At 39.3% G+C, this 26,549-nt stretch overlaps 1 protein-coding gene across 7 annotated transcripts in view; it reads right to left on the reverse strand.

The window, feature by feature from the left end:
* The window catches only part of KIF2A (kinesin family member 2A), a 61,789-nt gene that overhangs the window by 29,019 nt on the left and 6,221 nt on the right, over positions 1-26,549 (reverse strand). For 2 of the 7 annotated variants that reach the window (XM_075136956.1, XM_075136950.1), the window contains exons 2-9: positions 20,680-20,829; positions 10,917-11,011; positions 9,500-9,619; positions 9,020-9,074; positions 6,873-6,995; positions 6,155-6,255; positions 3,507-3,602; positions 2,685-2,739 (exon numbers count right to left, since the gene is read on the reverse strand). In XM_075136956.1, the coding sequence (XP_074993057.1) occupies positions 2,685-2,739; positions 3,507-3,602; positions 6,155-6,255; positions 6,873-6,995; positions 9,020-9,074; positions 9,500-9,619; positions 10,917-11,011; positions 20,680-20,829 (795 nt within the window). The remainder of the gene's footprint in view (positions 1-2,684; positions 2,740-3,506; positions 3,603-6,154; positions 6,256-6,872; positions 6,996-9,019; positions 9,075-9,499; positions 9,620-10,916; positions 11,012-20,679; positions 20,830-26,549) is intronic. The other 5 variants (XM_075136954.1, XM_075136951.1, XM_075136955.1 and 2 more) reach the window with 3 other exon arrangements.

Consider the following 26,549-nt stretch of genomic DNA (forward strand, 5'->3'; position numbering starts at 1 on the left):
TTGCTTTCATTCTTCACAGACATTTTCATTTGTGTATTCCTCCTGAAACATCTTTAATACAGAATTTCTTTAAAGTAAAATCCTTTCTAAAAATTATCTTGTAAGCAGAAAAAGCTGAAAATGCTAACGATCCTTTCTATCACTGGGAATGAACAAAAGCCATCTAGATGCGATTTCAGTAGTGAGTTCCCAGGTTATAATTACTACACAGCACTGCAATTTATTGCTAATTGTTGTATGAGATATGAGTCAGCAAAACAGAGAACCCAGTGATCCATGATATGCACAAAAATAAAGATCCTTTGTGTGTACAGTCAGGATCCTAATGTGTCCTACTTGCATTTCTATGTAAAATTTCTTAAGGCATGCAGTTCAAGAATTTGACGTGGCTTTATACAATTAGACAGAAATCTTTTCAGCAGCTAACATACTGATCAAACAGAGCAATGGTTACCATTGCATGACAGTACACACCAAGAGAAATATGCATTCAAGACTATATAATTAATTTTTCAACTGCACTGCAATAAAACAAAATGCAATTATTCTGCAGTAATCACAGAGAAGAAATAAGGAACAGTGGTGAAAAGAGATATACGAAGGTCAATTCTTTGCAGCAAAAGCTTTTTAGTTTAAGCAGTCAAAAGCTGATTTTTCTTAAATGATTGTTTGGAATAAGATATTTACCTGCTCCCAGCTATTATGACAACCTGTATTCCTTGCTGATGAAAATTTGGAATAGTTCCTCGGAAACCCACCATACATTTCTCAATTATAAATACATGTGATTGAAATAAAATCTTAAAATGTCAATTTGAACACCTACTTCCTGCAAAGTCAATCCACAGAATGATTGGTGCTGAGAACACCTGAAGATTTTGGTGATAATTCTGTCTTTTTGAGACTGACAAAACAAACTATTTTTATTTTTTCTCTTCAGGGTGTTACACAGTAGTATCTTTCATTCTTTTATACTTTTCAATTTTAAAACATGGCATGAGAAATACTGTTTCTTATGAAGTACGTGTTTTCAGAAGATTGTATCATGTGGGTATTAGATTATCTCTATGGCTCATTCCCTACATAGATTATTTCATTAGTACCTTTTTACTACAGCTTATTCTTAAAAATGAAAAATAACTTTAGTGCCAACCTCATTTTTACTTAGACACTCATCTTCCTACAAACACCTTTGAACTATTTTTTAAATAGCTCCAAACCACTAATACCTAAGATATGCAACTTTCACAAAATCAAATCCTACTTCTGAATCCCAACTCATGTCCCATGACCACTTGCTCTCATTTACTGTAATTTCACTTTGTCCACCTTCAGCACAGGTAGAAGGTGATGTTTCCCCCAAATGCATCAGATTTCTAAGTCATATTTTATTAAAGATAACCTCCAATGCTGAAACAGAAATTCAACTGCTACCAGACTTGTACTTTGAATGCCCTTATTAAATAGGTTGTGCAAAATAGTTTCAATTAACCAAATTTTGAGATTATGCATTCTTTTTAGATCAATAAAAGAAAAAAATACAGGGAATAAGAAAACAGTAAAAGTAAAAATGAAGAAAAAAATAAAGTAGGGGAAGGAGCAACGTGGAGGGAAACAAAAAGACAAAAACTAACTATATACTGGTATCATCATGCGTTTTCCCTTTCCCATACAATTTTCCCATTTTCCTCTGGATATGCTCCAGATAATCCTCAATGTGTAGTTCTGACAGTACAAAAATAATAAATGTGTCCCATGTTGTTTCAGAGTCAGAGCAATGCTCTTTGAGTCCTTCAGCTAAGCAAAATATAATAGGAAGAGAGGAAAAAAACACCCTTCAAAATGGAAGTCAGCTTACTCAAGCACTGGATTCAGACAGGCTGCAATGCAGAAGCATTTGCGTTCTTAATTTCCCACTGAAAGGAAAGAACTCATAGGAAGATTGGATTTAACTGGAGTTGAAAACCTGAACCTTTTTTTTGGAATAGAGACTGCATTCTGATGAGCAGGCAGTAAGAAAAAAAATTGTAATACTAATCATATATAAAAAAAGTCACTAGGTACCTAATAGTTTTTTAGTGGCATTTCACATGCCCTAGAGTATCTTGCCCCCCTGAGCTCTAGGGGATACAAGTCTCCAGTTTCTCTGTAATCTACTAGCCCTGCGAGGATGTCTCGGACACCTAACACGTCGTAAGATACCAGCGTTAAGCATCTGAATTGCGCCCTTGATGTCTGATTCAAGACCACTTTAAAGTATAAAAATACATCTATAAAAAATGTGTAGGAAAATTTTCACTGGGTAGTTCTCTGCTCAGGAGATCGCTTAAAGGATAGTTTAAAAAAATGGTGATCCTAACACAACGTAAGAATACTGAAGAAATTACAACAGAATTAATTCCCAGATCAACTAAATACATCCTAGATGACCTTGGAAAAAAATTTGCAGTCTCTCTGAGCCTCAGCTCCCAATCCATGAAATGGTGACAGTTAAACTACTTTTCTCCCCATCTTTATCCAGGTTATGATGAGTCTATGAATTTTCTGGGTCTGTCACACATATTGTCTAGCATAACAGAATTTCACCTTTGATCAGTATTTCTAGATCTCTTTAATACAAATAATATTACTATCAGAAGCAGCTTTTCACAGCAAAAAATCAGCAAAATCTTAAATGGTCATACCTTTTTTATTGAGTGGTCGTTTTCGTACACAAACACATATCCTGTGCTCATCAATCTGCAAAAGAAACAATCTTTCAGTGAACTATACCCCAATTCCAGTTATATGGTATTTTACTTTATTTTACTTCTATTCTTGAATTAATTAACCAATCATTTAAACAAAGAGAAATTTCCAAGACAGTAAGTCATCTGAACACTGTCTGCACAATGGCCAAGAACCCAAAAGGGAGAACCACACATTAACAAAACTCCCTGCAGACAGGGATCTAATCCTGTAGAGTACCAGGTACATCTTGGAACACCGCAAGCAAATCCACCTCTCACAGGGTAGATACGCTACTGACAGAAATTGTCACAATCTCCAATTTCCACAGAGATCTCATAACGTCCATCATTTAAGGATTTTGCTCCTCTGAATTCTCTGCAAATCAAAAGCCTTTATCACCTTCAAAGATCAAATATTAATCTTTATACTCAATAGGGTTTTTTAGAGAAGCTTCATGGTTTTGTGTGCACACCCCCTGGCATCCCAGGAAAAATTACAATACACAGGCTGAGTGACTACTTAGTACATATTGGTATTATTTTATAGTCAAAAGATATTTAAATGACATAATTAACAATAATTTAGTAACCTAGGACTTTCAATAACTACTAATTTCAATATAATCAAATTACTGAAAAAAATGTTATAAAGAATACTAATATATATTAAACTACTTATTTTTCATGTTTACAGACAGAAGTATACATTGAAAAAACTGAAAACGCACAGAAAAAATACCAAAGGATAAAAAACTTCCACATTGCTCGGGTACTTACAGGATCTGCAGTTGTCAGTGGTCTATAATCCAAACTCCCCCTGAAATCTCTTATCATACACATAATTTCATAATTTGGGTTTGTAGCATCAACATCCTAGGGAAGTAAGCAACAGAATTTCTAATATACTTTTCTTCTCTGAAATGGACTAATTTCAGTATCTTCTATATTTATTTATAAGAAAAATACACATTAACTGAAATCTTATTTTTTTCTCCAAAACACCAGATATGTCTCAAATGCAAGTTTAATGCCTTTTTCCATTTTCATGTAGCTAATTTACTGATCATAAAGCAAAGCAATTATGTGCCTCCTATTTCATGTTTTTGGTCAGCATGTAATAGAAAATGCTTTTTAATTGAGGTCACATTAACAGTCTACTCAAGAAAAAGAAATTACTCCCGCCTTTGCCAGAATTCCACACTAAGAAACAGCTCCAAATGACCGCACAACACCAGACAGCATACACAGTCAACGCTTCTTAACCTGAAGTAAGGCGGTCCGACGGACGAATGGACGCATTCCTTTACACAGGTACAGAACACCCCGCAGAGGACACGGCAGGCACCCCAGCTGCTCTGAACACAACCCTGCTGGATCTGAGTTGTTTAAAGGAGGTGGATCTACCACTGGCCCTGAGTTAACTCCTACAGTTACTTGGATGCATTGGAAACTCTTCTAACGCTCCTAGACCCCCTCAAAAAGCAGAAGCAATCCCAAGGATACACAGTAGGCTAAACCCAGGCTCAGAAGCCCTCCCATCCCTAAGCCTGGAGCCATCAGTACCAGAGGGAATGGACATACAAGAGGCCATGCATGGAGCCCCTCCAAGCCTTGCTAAGTCTGAGCCTACTGTGAGCTGAGCTGTTTCTCTGCTAAATCACTCAAATGTCCTTCCCGTCGCTTCTTCCTGCGACTCTCAGTTTTTACACCATTTCAGGACATGCTGCTGATGCCGTGCATAGCCCGGTCTGGTGCTCAGACCTTATTAAGCTTTGCATCGCTCCCCACAAATGATATAAAACTCCTTCTGGATCACAGCTGGTTGTGGAAACAGCATAGGCACTCTTAGAAAGCACTGCACTGGGGTTAACAAGCTGAAATGGAGCCAGCTCATGTCTCTGCACCTGTGGCATAACCGATCCTCACCTCAGGTAAAACTGTGCCCTGGTAATCAGAAGTTGACTGTACCTTGATGTTGTTTACCCTGACTACAGTGAACTAAAAACTGCTGACAGTAAGTCCATACAAAATGTATTCCTGCTGAAATGTTTCCTTCTAACATTCAGAAAGGGGTACTGCTTATTATGCAAAAAGTGTTTGCCTAATATTCTTCAAACCCTGTTTAAAGGTCTTGCTCACTAGAAGACAGTGCTTGGCTAATCATTGCTGCATTTCACAACAACAGAATACACAAAGCAACACGAAGCACAGATACATACAAGTCACCAAGACAAACAGAGCTTCCTCATACAGAAGAAACAAAGAAGGAAGAAATTTCTTACGGTGAGGGTGGTGAAACACTGGAACAGGTTGCCCAGAGAGGTGGTAGATGCCCCATCCCTGGAAACACTCAAGGTCAGGCTGGATGGGGCTCTGAGCAACCTGATCTAGTTGAAGATGTCCCTGCTCATTGCAGGGGGGTTGGACTAGATGACCTGTACCAACCCAAACCATTCTATGAAATAGAAGTTTAAGACTCAGATGCAAAGGGAGTCTTCACAAAAGCAATAAAAAGAAAATTTTAGGTGTAGTACCACGTCAAAGAATTTTAATATATAAAGCAAAAAATATTTATTCCTTACACATAAAGACATAGTAACGTTTTGCATTTGTGTAAATGGATGGAAATTAGAGAACATGAATTCAACATAGGTGATTTTAGGTCAACGTAGGAACATCATTAAACCATGAAGTAAATTGCCTGAATTATTTACTTGGTGGTGGTACTTCTCATGTCAGTATTGGATTGGTAGTATCTCTTTAGAGAGACTAACACATAAGCACAGGGCTGCCAACAAGATTATACTAATAGTTTTGCACAAGCTTTTACACCACCGTGACAGAAAGTCATTTAATATTAAGACATTTTTCTCACAGGATTAGCAACTTCATTTCTTTCACACAGGTTTCTAACAACTTGCTGCCAAATGGCTTGCATGATGCAAAGCTAAATTACAAATGCATAGACAGGTTTAAAGAAAAAAAAAAAAAAGTCACTGTTCAAACTTGAGCTTCAAATAAATGTTCCACAAAGCATCAAAGATCAGAAAGAACAATTTACCATACCGTTGTAGTACCTCCTGTAATATAACAGCCAAAGGTTTGATTATTTTCAACATTGTATTTTCCCTAAGAAATAGCTATCATAGGTACTTGATATTTAAAGAACACACGGCAAGATAAGCAATTGTAAGCAATTATTTCTGTAGGAAGAAAAAGAGGGGGAAGACTGTCTAATGTAATAGTTATGAGAGCAATGCAACCAAGCACCAAAATATTTATCAAACTTCTATACAGGATGAAAACATTTTATTTCAAGATTATTAAAGTTCATAAAAATTATTGAAGACTGAAAAAAGCATAATGATTTTGCAAGCTACTTCTCCTGCTGACATATGTTTTCCATCCGAGCTAAAAATACTAACCTGAGCTCTTTTTTCTCTAAGTTCCTGCTGCTGTAACCTTCTTTTTTCACGTTTCTCTTGCAATTTTTCAACCTCTTTTACACAATTAGATTTTCTACGTGCTTAAAGAAAATGATATAATTTTAAAATGTTTTCAGTGTTGCATGAATTTAGTATTTACACTGTAATATTTCAATTATATTAATTTATCAAGGATTAGAATGCATTTATTTAGATAAACTATCTTTTCAAGCAAATCAGTATTAGTACAGAATAATTATGGCAATTTAATTTCTAAAATTTATAAAATAAATGATTAGGAAAAAAACATGGGAATGGGACAATAATTACACGATCAAAATAAATGATTAGAAAAAAATCATGGGAATGGGACAATAATTCCATGACCAAAAATATAAGGACAATGACCCTCAAAAAATATTTGGACAGATACATGTGATCTCTTGGTTTGAATTAAAAGAAAGCCCAGGCAAATTTAAAAAAAAAAAAACACCGCCATGGTTAAAAAAAGATAAAAGAAAAACAAATTCAAAATACTAGCACAACTATGACAGAAGTGAACATTTGTTTAGCCACAGCTCTCTGAAAAAGCTTCTTAAGGAAGCCTACAGACAACTGCGCATGTAGACCATTTGTCATTTATGGACCACAACATAATCCAAGAGAATGTACATGTAACGCCCAGAACGAATGAATCCTTGATACACGGTTTACATACAAGGGGGTCCAAATTCCTTTTTTGCAGCTTGAACTGGAGATATATCTGAAACACTACCATTCTGTTGAGAGGAGGAAGACTGCTCGGGAAGCTGAGTAGGTCGCGCGCGTGCAGAACCAACCACTGCAAAGGAAAAGTAAAGCTCATCTGGACACGGAAGAGTAACATTTCTACCCGATTCTGAAATGCTTTGTTATGACGAGATAAAACGAGGCCCCCTTCCAGACACGACAATTTATTGGGGGTGAGGGGAACCCATACTTATAGAAAGTCTATTGATAAAGACATTTGGTATGCAGCCTTTTTTTCCTGGTGTTATATATCAACACAACATAATTATTAAGTACCAGTGCTGCATATTTTTAAATACTCTACTACAGAATTAGTACAACTTATTATGTGCATAGAATGAAGTGTGTACTTAGAGATATGCAGTCCTGAAGCTTGAAGAGCTGAAATTTTATTTATATTGTGATTATACCCAAAAACCAAGAAAAGAAGCCCAGCTGTTTCACATTCTCTAGATGTTACAAAATGATCCCACCCCATTAAGCCTGCGATCTCTGGAGGAGCAGAGGGATACAAATGAAAGGCAGCAAAGTACAGCTCAATCTGTAAGTGGAAAAAACAAACCTTTTTGACACTATACTGAAAGCGATACAGATACAATCAATACATCTAAACCTATGGCTTGATTCTATATGTGCTAAGGATGCCAATTTCTGAAGATGCAGTGATGTCTGTTTCCAGTGAATGCAGTGGTGAGCATGCAAGCCTCTTTGGTAGAGCTGAATGTTTTAAATTGTTTTTGAAAGAGTTGCTTCAAGCAGCTCTGCTTCAGCTGGCCCATTTCCTGCACACATTCCTAACAGAGTCTACCAGAAGAGTACAAAAATGAAGGTACCAGCTTTGATTAGCAGCCTAGAGATGACACTCCAAACAAAGGCCACTGTGCAACACGGAGACAAGTATGGAAACAGGTATCAAAACGGAACAGACAAGACAAATGCCCAGATCATTCCAAATATGATAGGAGATCTAGTTTATAGCACAAAGTGACTACATTAAAGAAGGCCGTGTGCTGAGAAAAGCTTAGTTACAAGGCCAACAAAGAACGAATACTTAGGCCGACTGTGAATAGAAAGATGCACAGGACCTATTAAAATACAAGTTACAGGGTGATTCCATACCAAACAGACCATTTACTACAAACGACATGTATGGATGTGAGGAGAGTCCATCAATAAGATGTCCCAAATTTAAACTATATTAGTTTGAAAAAAATTATCTCCTCCTCATGAGATTTCCGATTAGTTTAACACGCCCAGAGGCAAATGGCAGAAGGGAGAAAGTGGTCCCAGTCATCCACCAGAAGAGTCTGAACACTTGCAAAGATATGCAAGCCCACTTGTTTTTCAAGTTTAAACAGATGGACTGGAATCTAGTCTGAATTAATGACAGTAGATTAATGTTTGGAAGAAGAATCATCACCATCATCAGTACAAGTTAGTTAAGTCTAATGCAGGAGAGAAAATGAAGGCAATAAGCAGTAACTATTCTTTCGCGTGTTACAGATGCATTACATCTGTATTCATCCAATACATACTTTTCACCTATCCTCCTGTAGTATTTCAGCATTTTTTGTAGATTTTTCGCCATTAACTGTAGAGTGAGAAATAACCCATAGGGCTTAAGTACTCTTTGAATGAATGTTTACACAACGTTTACAGACTGTTACAGAACTAAGCTAAAAAACGGAAAGCATAAGAATTTTAAGTGCACTACTTAATGTATATTGAAACATTCAATTAAGCTGAAGCAAATTGAGGATGCTTTAGCTTGGAGAAGTCCACACATGATTTAATGTAGCATAATTAATTAACTTCAAATTTTTGCACCGTCAGTTCATTCAGCTTAACTTTCCTAATGCTATATTGTTTAAACTTGCATATAAATACTATTCGTACAGTATGAATTCCTAAATATACATAGGAATAATTCTAGGAATGATGTACCATGTCTTTTACATGCCACATGCATACATACCGAATTAGAAATGCAGAACTATCAAGGAATGTTACTTGAGCAGGAGGTTAAAATGTTCCCATATTTTTTACTTCCTTGAAATGGAAAAAGATAACATTTACCTCTGTTATCTCTGGCAGGGGCGTCATTCTTAATAGGTGCCACAGTTCGTCGACTCTACAAAGAAAGAAATCTCTGTTATTCGAAGACCTTATTATTGAAAACGTAAACTGCAGCCCGACTTCTGCTTCTTTCCAGTGAATGAAAATAGCACAACGTCAGCAACACAGAGAGGTGATTGCTGCCAAATCCCTCCCTGAGGAGCCAAGGGTGAAGACTGCTTGAACTATACGTACTGTTTCAAAACAACCTCCAAAACCTTTTCTGTATTTTTTCTTGAGTATATTTGGTTATATAAATATTAGTTCCCACTCCCTCTCTGCCAAATTTTTAGAAACCCCTGCTCACCACAGGAAAAAGAAAGGAACAGAGTTACCAAGTAGCTCCACAGACACAGAAGTTAAAGTTAAAAATTCAAGCATAACAACATGTATAGGAGTACTGCAAGTTTAACATGAACATGCTGCATAGGTATTACCAACCTTCACGATCTTGTTTACTTTGGCTGATGGAGTAGGTGGTGGTGGTGTCTCTGGGCTAGGTTCAATATCTTCATCAGGAGCAAGATCTGGATTAAGTGAAAATATGCTCTCCAAGTCAATCTGTATAAAAGAATATAAAACGCATTTGTGAGTCTTAGAACAATATTCACCCTCTCCATTTCTCCTGTTATGTTTGAGAATAAACGATAAATATAGTTAGTGTTTTTACCCCACAATTTGTTAATTCTATAACCTGAATTATCTTATTTTATGTTCACTAAAAACAGCGTAAGCTTTGTCTTCCTATTAGTTGAAAACATACCCTTCAGAAAAGGGATGAACTAAAAATGACCAACAGATATTCACAATTTTGTAAAGTGATTAAATTAAAACAGAAGTACCCAGTATTACTGTGGTAATTTGACAATTATTGCAGCATATGAAAGACATTCTGTAACATAAAAAGAAAGAGATCTCAGTTATGTGAAATTTCCCAGACAGTGCAAAAGAAACAGATGAATTACAACCACCCAAAAAATAAAAGTGCAGTTGAAACCATGTTAAATTTATCATACTTTTTTCTTGTAAGGGTTCCTCGTTCAAAATGCCGTAAAATGTAAGAGGGGGAGGGGCAGGATCCTAAAAATAGCTGGCTTCAGATCTATTGAAACTTGGTTTCCTAAATATCTTAAATAGCTTTGGTCTCTATAGACTGCCATTTCCCCCGGCTGGACCTTTCAAAGACTTCACTACTGTATGGATTCTGTGTGTTCAGAGGGATGAGCTCAGCTGTTGAGATCACCAGGACAGTCTCACAATTTTTTTTCTCTTTTTCCTGTGTTTTCACAAATCCGGTGAAGTGTAATTATTCCTCAGATGCTTCTCCAAATCTCAGCTGAAACTGGCTAACATGGTCCAAAATTTAAAGGAAGAGGGGATAGCGAAGCATTACACACAAAGACACAGTTTCTCAAGGGAAGCAAGGCTAGAAAATTATTGCCAAAAATAAATAAATAAGCAAACAAACTAGCAGTACAATTCCTCAATAATACAAACACAAAAGATTTCTAATATAGCTCTCCCACTAGTTTCCTGTCTGAACTGCAAGTCAGCCTTCCTCTCAAAAATTTGATTTTTCTACTTGTAAAAAGAAGGTAACAAGGTCAGCCTTTGTAATCTGGTTCAAAATCAACAGATGAAAAGAACTATTTAAAAGCTATGACACAGAGCTCAGGCAGTCAAATTTAATATAACAGAAACTACCATTTGCCCAACAGCTCCCATGCAAAACAGTCTGTAACCAACAAATCATCAAGTAAATTAAGATTTATATTTTCTCTTTGTTTCCAGTGCAAATTCCAAAGTAATATTCACGTAGATTACATATTTTTAAAAGAGAAAAGTTGATTGAGTTTACCTCTTTGCCTTTAGTATCTCCATTTTCAATCCATTCAACAGTTACGCTTTCATTATCTTCATTTAGAGATGTTACCATAGCTTGATGAATTCGGCCTTGAAAGCAAACACAAATGATCATTTATTAACTGGTGGAAAAATTTTCCAGAAGTTATTTTCATCCCAGCACTGAGACATACAGTGAGAGGCAGGAAGAAGAGGGTTAAAAAAAATAAGGTGATAAATAGAAGATGATTCCTGGCCACACACTGTGAAGTGGCACAGACCTGATCCACCAGCAGAGGCTCTAACAAGACAGTCAGTGTACAGCGAAAAACTCAATGAACAGAAAACTGAGTGGTAAGTAAACAAACCACCACGTGAAAGCCACACCACTTAGACTCTCTTTTCTGAGAGAAGAAAACTCCAATACCACGAGTCTCCCACAGACAGTAAAGTCTCCTGAGGTGCATTCCACAAAGGCTTGTTTGTCCCTCTTCAAGGCTGATATAACATTGCATGTCCCAACACAGGAGTGAAGCCCCCTGAAATTGTATTCTGATGTCCATTTCTTATGGGCATCCAATCAGTTGGTAATTCAACTAAAATTAAATTGCCTGCAACAATAACACAAATCATCATTTTAAAACCAACTGCTAACACAGACTGCTGAGCTGGAGTGAAGGTGCCGCTGCTTTGACTTCTCCAGGGAAAGACCCAAAGCCAGCAGGCCCCCATAAAGTACAATAAAACCAGTAAACTTTCAGCAGGAATAAGGATATTTCTTCCTAAATATGCAGTGTACTGCAATATTTTTATGTCCTATTTCCCACACATGTTAGTGAGGAGCAATCCGAAGAACAGAGCAGCCATGCACTGACAAAAAAGAATCAAGACCCAGCTGTCACATTGATTTCACATCTGTGCTTTGCCCTAAGAGTATGAAGAATTGGGGTTTCTAAAGAACGTGAGTCCAATGCAACTGCTCCTCTAACACCCTCTTAGAATCACAGAATCATTAAGGTTGGAAAAGACCTCTAAGATCATTTAGTCCAACCGGCAACCCAACACCACCATGTCCCTAAGCACCTCATCTACACGTCTTTTAAATACTTCCAGGGATGGTGACTCAACCACTTCCCTGGGCAGCCTGTTCCAAGGCCTCACCACTCTTTCAGTAAAGAAATTTCTCCTAATGTCCAGTCTAAACCTCCCTTGGCACAACTTGAGGCCATTTCCTCTCATCCTATCGCCAGTTACTTGGGAGAAGAGACCAACACCCACCTCGCTACAACCTCCCTTCAGGTACATGAGGTCTCCCCTCAGCCTCCTCTTCTCCAGACTAAACGACCCCAGTTCCCTCAGCTGCTCCTCATAAGACTTGTGCTCCAGGCCCTTCACCAGCTTCGTTGCCCTCCTCTGGACATGCTCCAGCACCTCAATGTCCTTCTTGGAGTGAGGGGCCCAAAACTGAACACAGGATTCGAGGTGCGGCCTCACCAGTGCCGAGTACAGGGGCACGATCACCTCCCTGCTCCTGCTGGCCACACTATTTCTGATACAGGCCAGGATGCCGTTGGCCTTCTTGGCCACCTGGGCACACTGCCGGCTCATGTTCAGCCGGCTGTCAACCAGCACCCCCAGGTCCTTTTCCTCTGGGCAGCTTTCCAGCCGCTCTTCCCCAAGCCTGTAGCGTTGCCTGGGGTTGTTGTGGCCCAAGTGCAGGACCCGGCCCTTGGCCTTGTTGAACCTCATACAGTTGGCCTCAGCCCATCGATCCAGCCTGTCCAGGTCCCTCTGCAGAGCCTTCCTACCCTCAGGCAGATCAACACTCCCGCCCAACTTGGTGTTGTCTGCAAACTTACTGAGGGAGCACTCGATCCCCTCATCCAGATCGTTGATAAAGATATTGAACAGGACTGGCCCCAGTACTGAGCCCTGGGGAACACCGCTCGTGACCGGCCACCAACTGGATTTAACTCTGTTCACCAAAACTCTCTGGGCTCGGCCATCCAGCCGGTTTTTTAATCCAGTTATCCTCAGGGTACTCAGCCCCCTGAGCTGCAAGACAGGGACAGCAACCAGGATAAACTCCCCATAATCCAAGAGGAAGCAGTTAACGACCTGCTACACCATCTGGACACTCACAAGTCTGTGGGGCTGGATGGGATCCACCCGAGGGTACTGAGGGAGCTGGCGGAGCAGCTTGCCAAGCCACTCTCCATCATTTACCAGCAGTCCTGGTTAACTGGGGAGGTCCTGGACGACTGGAGGCTGCCAATGTGACGCCCATCTACAAGAAGGGCCAGAAGGAGGATCTGGGGAACTACAGGCCGGTCAGCCTGACCTCGGTGCCAGGGAAGATTATGGAGCGGTTCATCCTGAGGGCGCTCACAAGGCCTGTGCAGGACAACCAGGGGATCAGGCCCAGCCAGCACGGGTTCGTGGAAGGCAGGTCTTCCACCACTAAAGAAAGTTAAGTAGTTTTTTTACTTCAAAAAAAAAAGGCCTCCCCCTTTGCTTCACTTTGTTCCGTTCCTCTAGCATTCGCTAGTTTTTATTTTCCCTGACCTGTGTTTTTCCTGAACAAACCCTTCCACTCGTGCTTCCTGAGCACCACGCTCCTGGGCGCCCCAGCTGCGGCCTCTGCGGGGACGCCCCGGCCTGCATTCCCCACCCAGGCGCTGCCAGGAGACGCGCGGGCAGGGACCACCCCCATGCCCTCCCCTCCGTGCACAGGTGCTCCTCCGTTTCCCCTCACCCAAAGGACGTTGTGCAGGCACCGATCCTGCCCTCGGGACCCTGCCCGAATTCTGCTGGTGGCTGGGCTGAAGCAGACTCACTGAGCACGATGCTCTCGCACCTTGTTTCCTTGGATGAGCATTTTTGTGCAAGTTTCATTTGTGCAAGGTACTCAATACACCTGATTATTAATTTTTCTGTATTTAATAACCTCCAGGGACTTAATTTTGTGCAAGAACGCCCTGTTATAGAACTGTTTCTATTAGCTACCTGGTCCGTCAGAAAAGTAGCCACAGAAGCCACCATCTTCCCGTAGCAGTGCCACTCCTGCCATTTCTACAAAGAGCGTGCTGGGACGCAAGGACACAAAAACTGTGGGAACTGGAAGACTCCTCAAGCTTACACTGGTACACTCTTCTGCTACTGTCTTAAGGCTTGGCCCAGCTGTCAATCCAGAATCAAGAGAAAAATCAACATGAAAAATGTAAGTTTAGCAAAACATATTCTATACAATATTATAATACTCTTTAGTATGTTACCAAATCTTATAAATTTTGAAGAAAAGCACTATTCACAGCTGAAACCTGTAACACTGTATTAGTCACAGAGCCATCATGTAAGTCCTATTACCTGCTCCTGTGCTCTATTACTTTTGACAGAGAATAAGTAATAATTAAAAAAGGTTTAATCTTTGCCATAACAAGTGGAAGGACATCAAAGCAGGCTGATGAATGAATAGAAAATACTGAACACTCTCACAAACACAGTAAGCCAGCATGCCGTAACAAAAGAATCATAATAAATCTTCCATCTCTGTGCCAGACTTCATCCATTCCCTGGCCAGGAAAGTCAGGACTGAATAAAAAAAAAACACTAACAAAAATAAAAGTTATGTCCATTTTCCAAATATTCTGAGCTTAAATAGAAAATGTATACTATAATGTCTAAACTGGCAATGTACCCATACAATTTGTTCCTAAAAATTCTTTGTGTTACTAAAAGTTTACATGTTATTGAAGTGCCAGAAAGCACATTTACATCTTTACAATTGCCTCTTGCTCTCCGCAAACAGTATTCCATTATATTTTTCTAGTACACAGCTGAATACAGCAGCTGTGAAATTCAGGAATGCCAGCAACCAATTAGGCTGGCATAAACCTCGTCTAGCATATAAAGCAAGACCAAGCTGCAAATGCTAAAGCTAAGAGCCAAATCAATCTGCAGAGAGTAGTTGAAGGCAATGTCCCTGATTTCTGGTGCATTTTCTAGAGTTGGTATCAAAATCTAAAATGTAAACATGTCCATGTAAACACAAACATGCATTATGACAAACTGAAAAAGGAACAAGTGATTTCAGAACTACTATCTTCACACACATCTCAAAAACAAAAGAGGAAAGTAGAACCATACTGATACACCGAATCTTCACTCGGCATTTCTTTAATTTCTAGTGCCTCTCCTCACATGATTAGAATTCACACCACATGCAAAACTTTTTCTGGGAAGTCATTCCATTGCTATAGGGCTCCAAACTAATGGAGAAGTTATGTGAAAAGGCTATTATTTGTATAAATATGTAGTCATACAGCATCTGTCATCTGGCTTATCTGCTGCTGACTAGACCATGCAGAAAATATGGCTGCAAACACAGCAATAAGATAACATGAACGTATGTGAAGCCAACACTTTACAATTACCTTAAATACACATGTTACTGTATTCTTTCCCTAATCAACACAAGTGAAGAACATCAACTCTCCATTCCCTCTCTTCCTAGTCATCTGATGAACATTTGACAAATAGAAGAAAGCAAGCGTAAACATCTGCAGAAATATCAGATAAATCCCCTCTATTGTAAGAGTCCTTAGGGGAGCTATTGGTGCAGACAAAGGTTTAGGAAGCAGCAGCAAAAGCAAACAACCAGGGCTAAATCAAACATTTTAATTAATCTTCGACCTAAGTAGCACTGCCAACTGATTGCAAATACCAAGCTGTACTTAGATCCTTACCGCTAAGCAAACTGAACATCTTCTACCTGCAGAACTTCTCCAAACTACAATTTTGAAGCAGTGATCAATGACAGTACTAAAACCATGGCCTTTTCACCTTCCTAATACTTTTCAGAAACGTAAGTTATCAGTGTTAAACATGGGTTGGTGTTTTCTAAATTAGTCTGGGCTAAAGCATTGGCTGACATGTGACTCAAACCTCTTTGCGCTCTCCCAAATCACTCAAGAAATAAGGCTGGAAAAAGACCACAGCCTTCCCCACCCTTCCACATAATTAAAGTGCACCCGCCCCAAAAGACACTGTGGTCGCACTTCTCAGGCAGAAGTTTTGTGAAGTCTTAGAAATATCTTTAAGCCATAGTAATTAAAAATTTACACACAGGCTCTGGATCAGGCTATGAAGAAAGGTTCCTAACTTCCACTATGACCTTCTCATTCCTGCCCCAAAAACAGCAGAAGGACCCTGCCAGCAGCATTACGCTATGACCATCATACAGTTGTTTAAGCCTTGTCAGCTCAAACCCAGGCAATTATTTTTAGCAGGACCAGGCTACAGCAATGTTAATGGACCCAACATTCAGTAAAGGAAACTCACGTCACATCCTCTGAACCTGCCCTTCTTTAGGAGCACAAACGTGTTACGTTCGCTCAGGCAGCGGTCTGTCAGCCAAGCACTTAGCTTTTCTAAGTGCATCAACAGTAGATGTTTCATAGATGAATGCAAAAATATACTACAACTTAACATCTGCTACAGAGCCTTGCTGAGGATCGCTCCTGCAACAGAAGTTACCCATCCCTTAAAGGATTGTAATAGGCATTTGTGAAATAGCCATGATTTTCCTAATCACATTCATGAGGGACTAATATCAATGTTATCTTATCTAGAGACACCTGGACATGATTGACTTTCACCTTCTGCCACTTTATATTCAAAAATTAAAATTGCAAAAAGTAGAATTGTCGTCACTCTTTTGAAAATAATACAAACCCCAAGTTACATATACAAAAAACATTATGTTTAACAGAAACATGAGGCTGCAAATACAGAAACAGCATTTACCAGAATTACCATGGTCCAGAAAATTGTCTCCTGCACTATGGGGTCCAGTCCTGCAACTCTGGTGGAAGGGCTTTCCTGCTCTCACAGAGCTCAGGGAGATGAAAGATAATCCTCTACTCACCGAACAATGCCTATACCAAACCTCAAGGGAAAAATCCCAAGGAAAAAGAGAATTCCAGGCTCGGTGTCTCCAGTATTGCCAACTGTGGCGACACTCCTATTCAGGCGATCAGCATTTGTCCTCCCTGCGCTACACAGACAGTCCTGCTGCTCATCCTCCAAGGAAAAACCTGCAGTTACTAGTGACAGATGTTTCTTTCTCCACAACACTAAACACGTTTGATTTAATTTTGCTTCAAAGGTTCATTTATCCACAAACAAGCAGCCCTTTATTTTCTTTGTATCTACCACAGTTATGCTTTAGTTTTGTTTTACTAAATCATACAGATTTATTTTGGTTTTGCCAGCCTTCCTGATTGTCTTGTCTTTACCTTAGTTATAATGTTATCACACTGTCAAATGAGTCACTAAACATATCCAGTACCTGCCATATTTCTAAAGCAAGTTCTTAAATATAAAAAAAACCCATATAATTTTAATGAAAGATATATTTTAATATTTATTTTTGTGAATGATCCCTAGCTACCAACTCTTTTTGTTTTATTCTCTAAATTAGCACAGCAATACCCAAGTTCTTCAAATGACAAGCATGTTACAACCACATTTTATGATCCCGGTAAACCTCTACAACGTAACAGACCGTGATTTTGAGAACAGAAACTACATTACCCTAATCAAGTTTCCCATACCTGCCTGTGTATTTCAGCTTTGAATTAAAATCAAACTTAATCTACTCTTGCCTCCACCTAGAAAGCTACCAAACTCAGAAAAATCCCCATCTAAGATATGTATCTGACTTCTGTGCAAAAACCAACCAAACATAGTGCTTTAGAAAAACAAAGTCCACAGATCTTACTGACAGTTCACTAACAAATGAGGAGAGGGAAGAAAACCAACACATAGACATGCCACTGAACCGCGTATAATATTTAGCTTCAAAATACAAACAGCACATTTAAGGTCCCTCATACAGCAAACAGCTGTTTGACACAAGCGACTTTTTGGTTCCCCTTCCATTCAGCACCAGCAAGTCCCTCCATCCCGAACCACTACACTATAATTCGCTGTGCCCAGTCTAGCTGAACTCATTAGCTGTCCACACTGATGGACCTCCTGTAAAGCCGTTACCTAGAGCTGCATCCCAGCGCTGCCATCACAGTTTTTGCTTCCCTAATAATTGTCAAATATCTAATCTTTTCACATTATGATTAATTGGGTTTTTCTGCTGACCTTTCATTTTGCAAGCCGATCTCTAAAATCTCCCTTTACTTTCAAAACAAGTTTCGTGTGGTTCCCCCAGTTAGAGGAACACTTTGGTTTTTTACTTCCCTTCAAGGTAGGTCCAGTTTCTTTTGGGGGTGGGGAGTTACTACTCTTTTAAGCACATTTCAAAGGGCATTATTTCACATTAGTGAGCTCCTCCTAAAACATTTTCCCTTCATTTGCTTTCAGAAGCCTCAAAGTGAAATCAACGGCAGTCACCCCACTGGCTTCACAAAAGGTTGTCAAGAATATCTCACCACAGTAGCATTCGGAAGCTACAGCTACATATTGCCTCTGTAGGTGTCAGAGTGAGAGAGGAGGCTTGTTTCTAAAGCAGCTCAATTCATAAAGTATCACATCACAATGGCCAACAGATGCACTGATATTTAGACATTTATCAGCAGTTATCTCAGCTGTACCGTGCCACTCATCCTATCATTTTTAAGAGCAGGTAAGTTCTCCACATATAACTTAGCCACAGAAAAAGATACTTGGAAGGAAGCAGCTATCCAATCATATCTAATACATACTACAGTAAGTCCCCTAGAAACCCTTCAGCAAACGGAACACATTTCGCCTTTGTGTTATTAAGTGGTCTGCCTCTGCTATTCGCCCCAGAAAGCCACACTAGTACCTTGCTGTCAACATATATAAACTTTTTTACAGATTATACATGTTCACAGTCACTTAGTATTCTGTGCTTTCTTTTATAGCTTGTATAAACACACCTGTACAAGAACAGCGAGCCTATCTCTACCTGTTTCAGTCTTTCAGGAGTATCTCCTTTTCTAATACTGTCAACCAGGACAAGGTGCAATATCCCACAGGAGCTCCAGACTGCTTTCCACCTGAGCACTCACTGCCAAATAACAGTAATTCTGAAACTGCACTCGCTTTTCTCGTTATCGCTTCACCCTGGTAGTCCACACTTATTTTGTGATTAATTGGAATATCAAGGTTTTTCTCCTGTCATTTACAGTTTATGATCTCCCAATCATAAGCAAAAGCACATTTACTTTGTGCAATGTTTTACCCCAGTTGTTTCATTCCAACTTCCTAATCTTCCTGAATGATACACATCTCCACAGAGATGATACTCCCACTCCAGCATAGTAATTAAGTTTTCCAAGAACAATGTTACCTTCTGTGTTAAGACCAGGAATGAGTAACTGTTAATGGATGGGAAAAACCAGCCAGCCAGTCCCAAAACTGATCCCAGAAGGTGCACTATCAGGTAGAAATTATTAAGTATGCTATCATCACCTGTCTTAAATACATTACTGTTCTTGTATTAGACTTCATCTGAATCACTTTTCAGACTCTATGAAACATTTTACTGAAATTCAAAGAAACTTACGGCTGACCTTCACAATGGGTCGATACTGGTAACGCTGCGCAAAGCCTCTCCCACACTGATGCCCCGGCAGGGCCACGCTCAGCTCAGGTCACCCTGCGCTCAGCCCCACGATTCACCCACTCCACCTCCAGGACACTAGTTTGGGACACAGAGACTAGAAGCACTTCAGCATCCGTCCTCCACAGTTTGCTGCTTTTAGTCGAGGCACTATACATTCCTAGAATGCTTCAATTAGAGTTGTAATTTTTCCCCTCGTTTTAGTGCAAAATCAAGCCGAATGAGCTGTAATCACTTCCGAAATTGATGTTAATGTGATGGCCGATTGCTCCATGACCTAAATTCCTTTTATTCAGTTATGCTGGTTTTGTCGTTCGGATACCGCAATGGTCTTTCTTTTTTTGATGGGGAGGGGAGGCAACTCCTATGACGATCTATCACTTGCTGTCAAGTTAGATTGTGTCATGCTTTTACCGAAACATGGCATAAACTGTGACCAGCCTTCTCATTCTCAAGCAGCAGGCACTACCAGGTTGTAACAGAAAAACCTCAAGTCCTGCAGATCATCTCTGTGCCTTTTTTCCAGACCACACCATGGACAGAAACCCTAAGTCAACTGGTACGGGTTGGTTCATGTCCACAACAGCCCTGGGACAGCACCTTTCATGGCACATTGCTCACAACTACAGCACTTAGGGCTCAACCCAGGTCCCTCAGCTGTGCTATGGTAGCAAGTAGCGTACTGCAACAGGAGCAGATCTGCAGAGCAAAGCAGGTGGTGCTGGGGATCAGACATTCATATCACGTGTTTTGGAGGGGACGGGGTGGGGCGTCTAGTGCCACAGACTGAACATCCCTTGTGGGAGTGCATCATGTACATAACTGGAGTGTACTCTCCAGCTAAATTTCATCCAAAAGGAATTTAGTGTGCTCCAAGGCCACTTTCAAAGCAAACTAAAGCATAGCACGAGGACAGAAGGGATGATCAGAAGAAACATGTCTGAGGTCCATTTTTGATCTGAACTGTAATGCTTGCACAGGTGCACCCCTGTGGTCCCAAGTGGCATGCTTGGAGCCCTAAGACCTCTGAATTTTTTTTTATGGTTATTCGCCTTGACCTACACAAAAGTGAGAAAACTGCATTGCAGCCTCCCACTATGACGCTTTTAGAGCACGAACAGGAACATGTGCTGCATGCCCAAGGATGTGCATGACAATACGAAAGCATGATGCTTACTAAAACGCAGAAGGACTGTCCGAGCAGTGATAGCCAAAATGATGTAGTTCGGGTCTCTTCTCAAGAACCAGTCAAGGAAGTTTAGGTTTCCTGTAGGAGGCAGGTCATCTGGTTCACTCCAGATGGTAGCCTGGAAGTCAACTAGCACATCTGCAATGAGAATGATCATGGTACCAGGACACTAGACTAAGATGAGGTGCAAAACAAATTCACAATCACAACAGTCCAAACCGTGAAATACTTCAATCCTCTGTACAAGATTACATGGAAACAAGTGCTAGTGAAGGAGGGGACTGGGAAAGTGAAGTACTGTTTTCTTTTATGATATAGGCCTTTCAAAACATTAGCTAGAAACTTACACATCATCTTCCAGCCTGGTGTTCAGTTACACTCTGATCCTTTGGCAAGACAGCTTTTTGGATAGTCAGATGCCATGACTTCAAAAGGGCCTCTCAAAAATAAGGGAGTACACAAAAAAGTGGCAGATGAGCTTTAACATGGACAAAAGAAAGATAATGCACCCAGAGAAAAATAATCTGATTTATGGGTACACAATGCTGAAACTGGAACTAGAAGTTACAACTCAAGTAAGAGATCCTTAAATTAACACTTACAGTTCTCTAAAAACATCTCAACATGCAGCTGCAACAACAAAAAAGCCAGTGAAACATTGGCCATTGTCAGGAAGCTAGAGAATAAAAGCAAGAGTCATTTTCAAACTATAAATAAAACTTCGGTACACCCACACCTCAAGTACTGTGGCACTACTCTTCACACCTCAAAAAAGATGTAGTGGAATTAGAGGAGGTAAAGAGAAGGACAACTAAGAAGACGACGAGAATGAAGATATTAAGGTGGGTGAGATTGCTCACTTTTGAGGAAAAGACTGTGGGTGGATTTGGTTGTGCTTTACAATCATAAAGGACAAAATAAGTAGAAACTGTCATTCACCAAATCCTGCAACACTAAAGCTGGGAGCAGTCTCTTAAGGCACATTGGTTTCAGGCAGATAAAAGCAGTAATGTACTTTTCTATGCAGCAAGCAGGGAACTTTCCGATCTTGCTTCCACAAGACGTTGTGGAGGCAGACAGTGTAATTTGGGTCAGAAAAGTATTCAAAAAATTCATGGACAATAGGTCTATAGGACTATTTAATAGGACTAGGGAGAGTTGTACTTCTAATATCCCAGATATAATTCTGGATACTGGGGGAAGACACAGACTGCAGACAGTGGCAAGGCTGACCCCTTTCCCTAAATAGCCTCTCCCACCGCTGTTGGGCTAGATGAATCGGTCTGATCCACTGAAGTACTTCTTATGGTAGTGGTGAGCACGCTTTAAGGAGACAGAGGAACTTCCAAAAAGGCAGAAACACTTCATAAGCTTGTAAAAAAAAAATCACATTCTCCAATTTCAGTAAAAGTCTTACAAAGGGGGGGGGGGACACGGACAGATTTCATTCACTTTTCATAAGGTAATCTTCATTTTGTCATATATGCATAGAGCAATCTCCTTTCCGAAGTGTAAAAAAGACCAAACCAAAACAACAACAATCCACCCATTTTCAACATTCCTGAGAGGTTTTTCAACGCCCGCTGGTCCCTTTCATGGCCCATACGAATCCCTTCCAGTTCTCAAATTTAAGGAGGATAAGCAATCAGAGCTGCAAACTTTATTCAAATGAGAACAAGACATTAATGTATGCTATGACAGTATTTTCTGTCCTCTATCACATTTTTCTTTTACTGCTACTGCATAAGTGAAGGTTTTCATTCAATTCCTGGTAATGACATTCACATCTTTCCTATGAGTTGACAACTTGTAAACAAATTGCAGGAATAGTTCAATGTCTTCTTATATATATTTTCTTAGTTTTGTAAAACTGAACATAATTTGACATCTTTTTGCACATTTAGTCAGCAGTTCCTTGGAGTCCTTTAGAACAATTTTATAGACAGCTTCTTTAAAATCTTTTAAAACTGCTTCTGAAAGTTCCTCTCCAGAATACTTTGCTATATACTTTTACAGATCGAAGTCCACTGTGTATAAATTTCAATACAGTTATGGTATGTAGGAGCAAAAGTAGATTCAGTCAAGTATTCCCTTCAAACAGCGTTGGAGTTTAGTGGTTGTTGAAATTTTTTTAGCAACAGGATTTAAGATTGCGGTGGATTCAAATAGTGTGGTGAATACCCTCTGCCAAAAGATTGAGATGACTTGGCCAGTCTTCTCTCTCCCTTCCCCCTTTCTCATTTTGTTTGTTGCTTGAATAAATGGCAGAGACCTCCTTTTCATGATTTTCTCTGCTTTCTCTGAAGCTGACAGTAGCTGCCTATAAATAGTAGCTTCTTGCACCACACAGAAAATTTCTACCAGCACCTTCTATACATGTTTTCAAATGGTACCATTTGCCTTTCATGACCCACCCTGTTAAACAGTGTTTCGTTGTTTGGGGTTTTTTTTTCATTTCCCTTACTTTGTAATATTACATTTAGTAAGAATATTTACTATTACTTAGTTTATTACAGAGCTGCCAAACGTTGCTCCTGGTTAAAAGTTAGAACCCTTTATTCTCATACAAGTTTAAAGCTTGTATTTTTCCCTTGTCTTAACAAGCTTCTGAAAGCTCAAACCAATAAGAAAACCTTAAGTAATATTTTAATTCTTCTCTGTGTTTGATGAAAGCCTATTGTAACTTAAAAATCATCAGGCTGTGATTTATACTCACCTCATTCACCACCACCTGAATTCCTATACTATTAAAATGTCAAAATGAACTGGGAAGTTCAATTCATAAAAGTATAGAAGAACATAACCCAAAATTTAATCAGAAACTTGGAGTATTCCAAAATCTAAGTGTGCATGTGCTTTTGAAACTGAATTCATTTCCATTGCCCTCTTCCTAGAGCCAGAGATCCTCATCATCGCATCATTATGCATGCCTGCATCTCTAGCAAAAACTTTTATAGATTGGTCAGAAATACATCTCAAACTCCGTATGTAGCTCAGCCACGAGGGAAAAGTAACACATTTTAGTGACTGCAAAATGTGCGGCACTGTGCAACAAAAATTCTAGAGCCAAACTCTGCAAGGGCACAAGTATGCTATGCACCTTGCTTCTACAGAAAAAGCTTTAAACAAAGCCCACACTCCACCTCCCTCCACTCACACATTCAGTGTGTTCATCCATTGAAGGCAACTCTTAACATACTACTCTGTAAGTAACAGAGGGACCAAAAATACTCACCCTTCCGATACCTAGGATTACACAGAGTTGTCAGTGCCTGATCAGAGCCATGAGAAACTCAAACTTGCATTTGACAAAGCTTCAATGGGATTACTGATAACTTGAAAGCAAGTAACATTCCCCTATGTGAAAAGCATGACCATCCACTCGTAAAAGTGAAACCAAAATAAAAGATTTTTTGTTATCTGCAAGTTGCCTGAAGTCACTTTATTACTGCTTGGGATTGGACAATTAGTTCTACAGTGTCAGTGTTGCAGAAAGGGCAAGGAATACAGCAGACTGTTCCCTTTACAAGTCTGGGAAACTTAAAAGCAGCTTATGCCTGATGCAACTAGGTAAAACCAGTAAGCTATACTGAAAGCGTATTATTTGAATAAAGCAAAATAAAAAACTCTACTACCACATTCAAGCCTTTAAGCAGCAAAATCCCTCATTCTTCTTTCTCAAGAGTCAAATACAAGATCAGATCAGTGTTGCTAAACAAGACCCCGTGCCAAAAAAAAAAAAAGAAAAAACTGATCAAGAGGCTTACTTACTAAATCCAACTGATAATTCACATTTTTTAAAATGTGACTTAAAGTTCTGGTTAGACACACTGTTTTACAGAGTTATCTTCAAGAACCTCTACTTACTCCTTTTAACTAAGCAATCTAAAATTAACTTGGATTCCTAGCAACATAAAATACCTGAATTTAAACTGTAATAGTAATAGAGTTACCAAAAGTCTTCTAGGAGTGTTCTGCTCATGTCAATGATTCAGTGCACTACAAACATTAAAAAAACCTCATAAGTGTAAGTCTGATAAATTCATTCTCTTTTCCAGGAAAGGTAATTCTAATGTATGTTTTCACACAGCTTTATTACCTTTTGTCTAACAGATGTAAAATCTAGTTTTACATATTTAGCAATGATCAAATTCAAAGACAGCAAAATTAACTCCACAGAACACTCTTCAACAGGGAAATGGCAATGCCATCTTTGTAACACCCTCCCAGACAACTACTACCTGTGGCTGCTCCGTTTCCCAGGAGTGATTACCAAGCAAGGAGAAGAGTGGCACAAGCGAAGAACATCTAGCCCCCTGTTCTGCCTCCCACGGTGGCTCCACTTGAGAAAAGCATTTAACATGGCAGGTATACTTCACAGACTTCAAATGGTTTATGGATGTTCTAAGCCACAACCGACCTGTTTATCATGATACCTTCTGGGGACATGAACAAAACACGTTTCCAGCATATCAGACACTGTCAGTACTGTCTCATAGCTAAACACTTACTACAGAATTCAAAGCGACCCTTTACAGAGGTCAAAGGTGTAGGAAAACATCATGCCGACCAGTCACCTGTCTCTCTCTATAGTGGGAACACCATAGCAAACTATAGGCTTTTTAATTCTTTGAGACAAAATAAAAAAAACAGTACTCAAACTGCAATATAAAACTGTGAACATTTTAAGGAAAGGAACAGGGACAGAAAAAGAAGAAACAGCACATGTGCCTGTACATACACAATAGGAACAGATTTGAGGATATAGCTAACAGCAGTTTAAGACAATTACATCTGGATTACCATAGTTTTAGTGCCCTGCCCTCCCTCCCTCCCTCACTTCCCTACAACACATCTAACTAAAAACTAACACCAATGCAGTGGACAGACAAAAGCAGCCCAGAGTTAAACATCTTAAACAGCTGTGGAATCACACCAATAGTCAAAATTAACTGTCGCTAACTTAATTATGATGAGTGTCTAGAGAGTCTTACGTAAGTATAAAAATCTCTACCAAAACCCAGGAAAAATTGATCCAAACAATTGTTTTAGTGTCTATGTTCAGCTCAGTATTGAGAACAATTTAAATAAAACCTCAAATACCAAGTCACAATAAAACCCAGAGGTTTGGAATATACAACTGCAAGCAAATTTTAAAAAATTACATTAGAAGGAACTGTAACTATTCCCTCAAAAAAGAAAAGAAAAAAAGACTTCTGAAAAGCTGTAAGTGGTAAAACTGGAAAACATAGATAAGCTGTCAAGCAAGCAAAAAGAACTGGTCATATACCTGAAAGCTTGTTCATATTTTTGAAATAGATGAACGGATGTAACAAAAAATGTATTGCAGCTCCATAAAAATCTTTTACCCTACATCTGGAAATACGTACTGAAAGCATCGATGTTTCCAAATAATTTTAACTATGCTACAGAGGCATAATGAGAAATTGACTATTAAAAGCCAAAGTCTTCTTAAAAACTCTTCAATTTTAAATTACAAACACCATCATGCCTGACCATATATTTAGTTTACTACACATTCTCACTACTGGACAAAGTTAAGACTGCTTGGTAGTCCTTACTGTGGACTTCCGCACCTTTCTTTTTGCATTACATTAGACATTTAACTTAATTCTGAAAAGTTAACATAAATGTTTAATTTATCAAAAGTCATTGAATTCTTTTCCTCTATGGACTAAACATACTGTGAACAATTATAGTGAACACCACATTCTAGTATTCCCCATGGGTTGACCACAGCATTCTCTTCCTGATCCCAGTCACACAGTACGGTGAGGAAGACAAGATAACCCAAAAAACAACAAGATGGGAAAAAGTTTAAAAAAAAAATCACACTT

The sequence above is a fragment of the Calonectris borealis genome, chromosome Z (genome assembly GCF_964195595.1).
Source record: "Calonectris borealis chromosome Z, bCalBor7.hap1.2, whole genome shotgun sequence".
Lineage (NCBI taxonomy): Eukaryota > Metazoa > Chordata > Aves > Procellariiformes > Procellariidae > Calonectris > Calonectris borealis.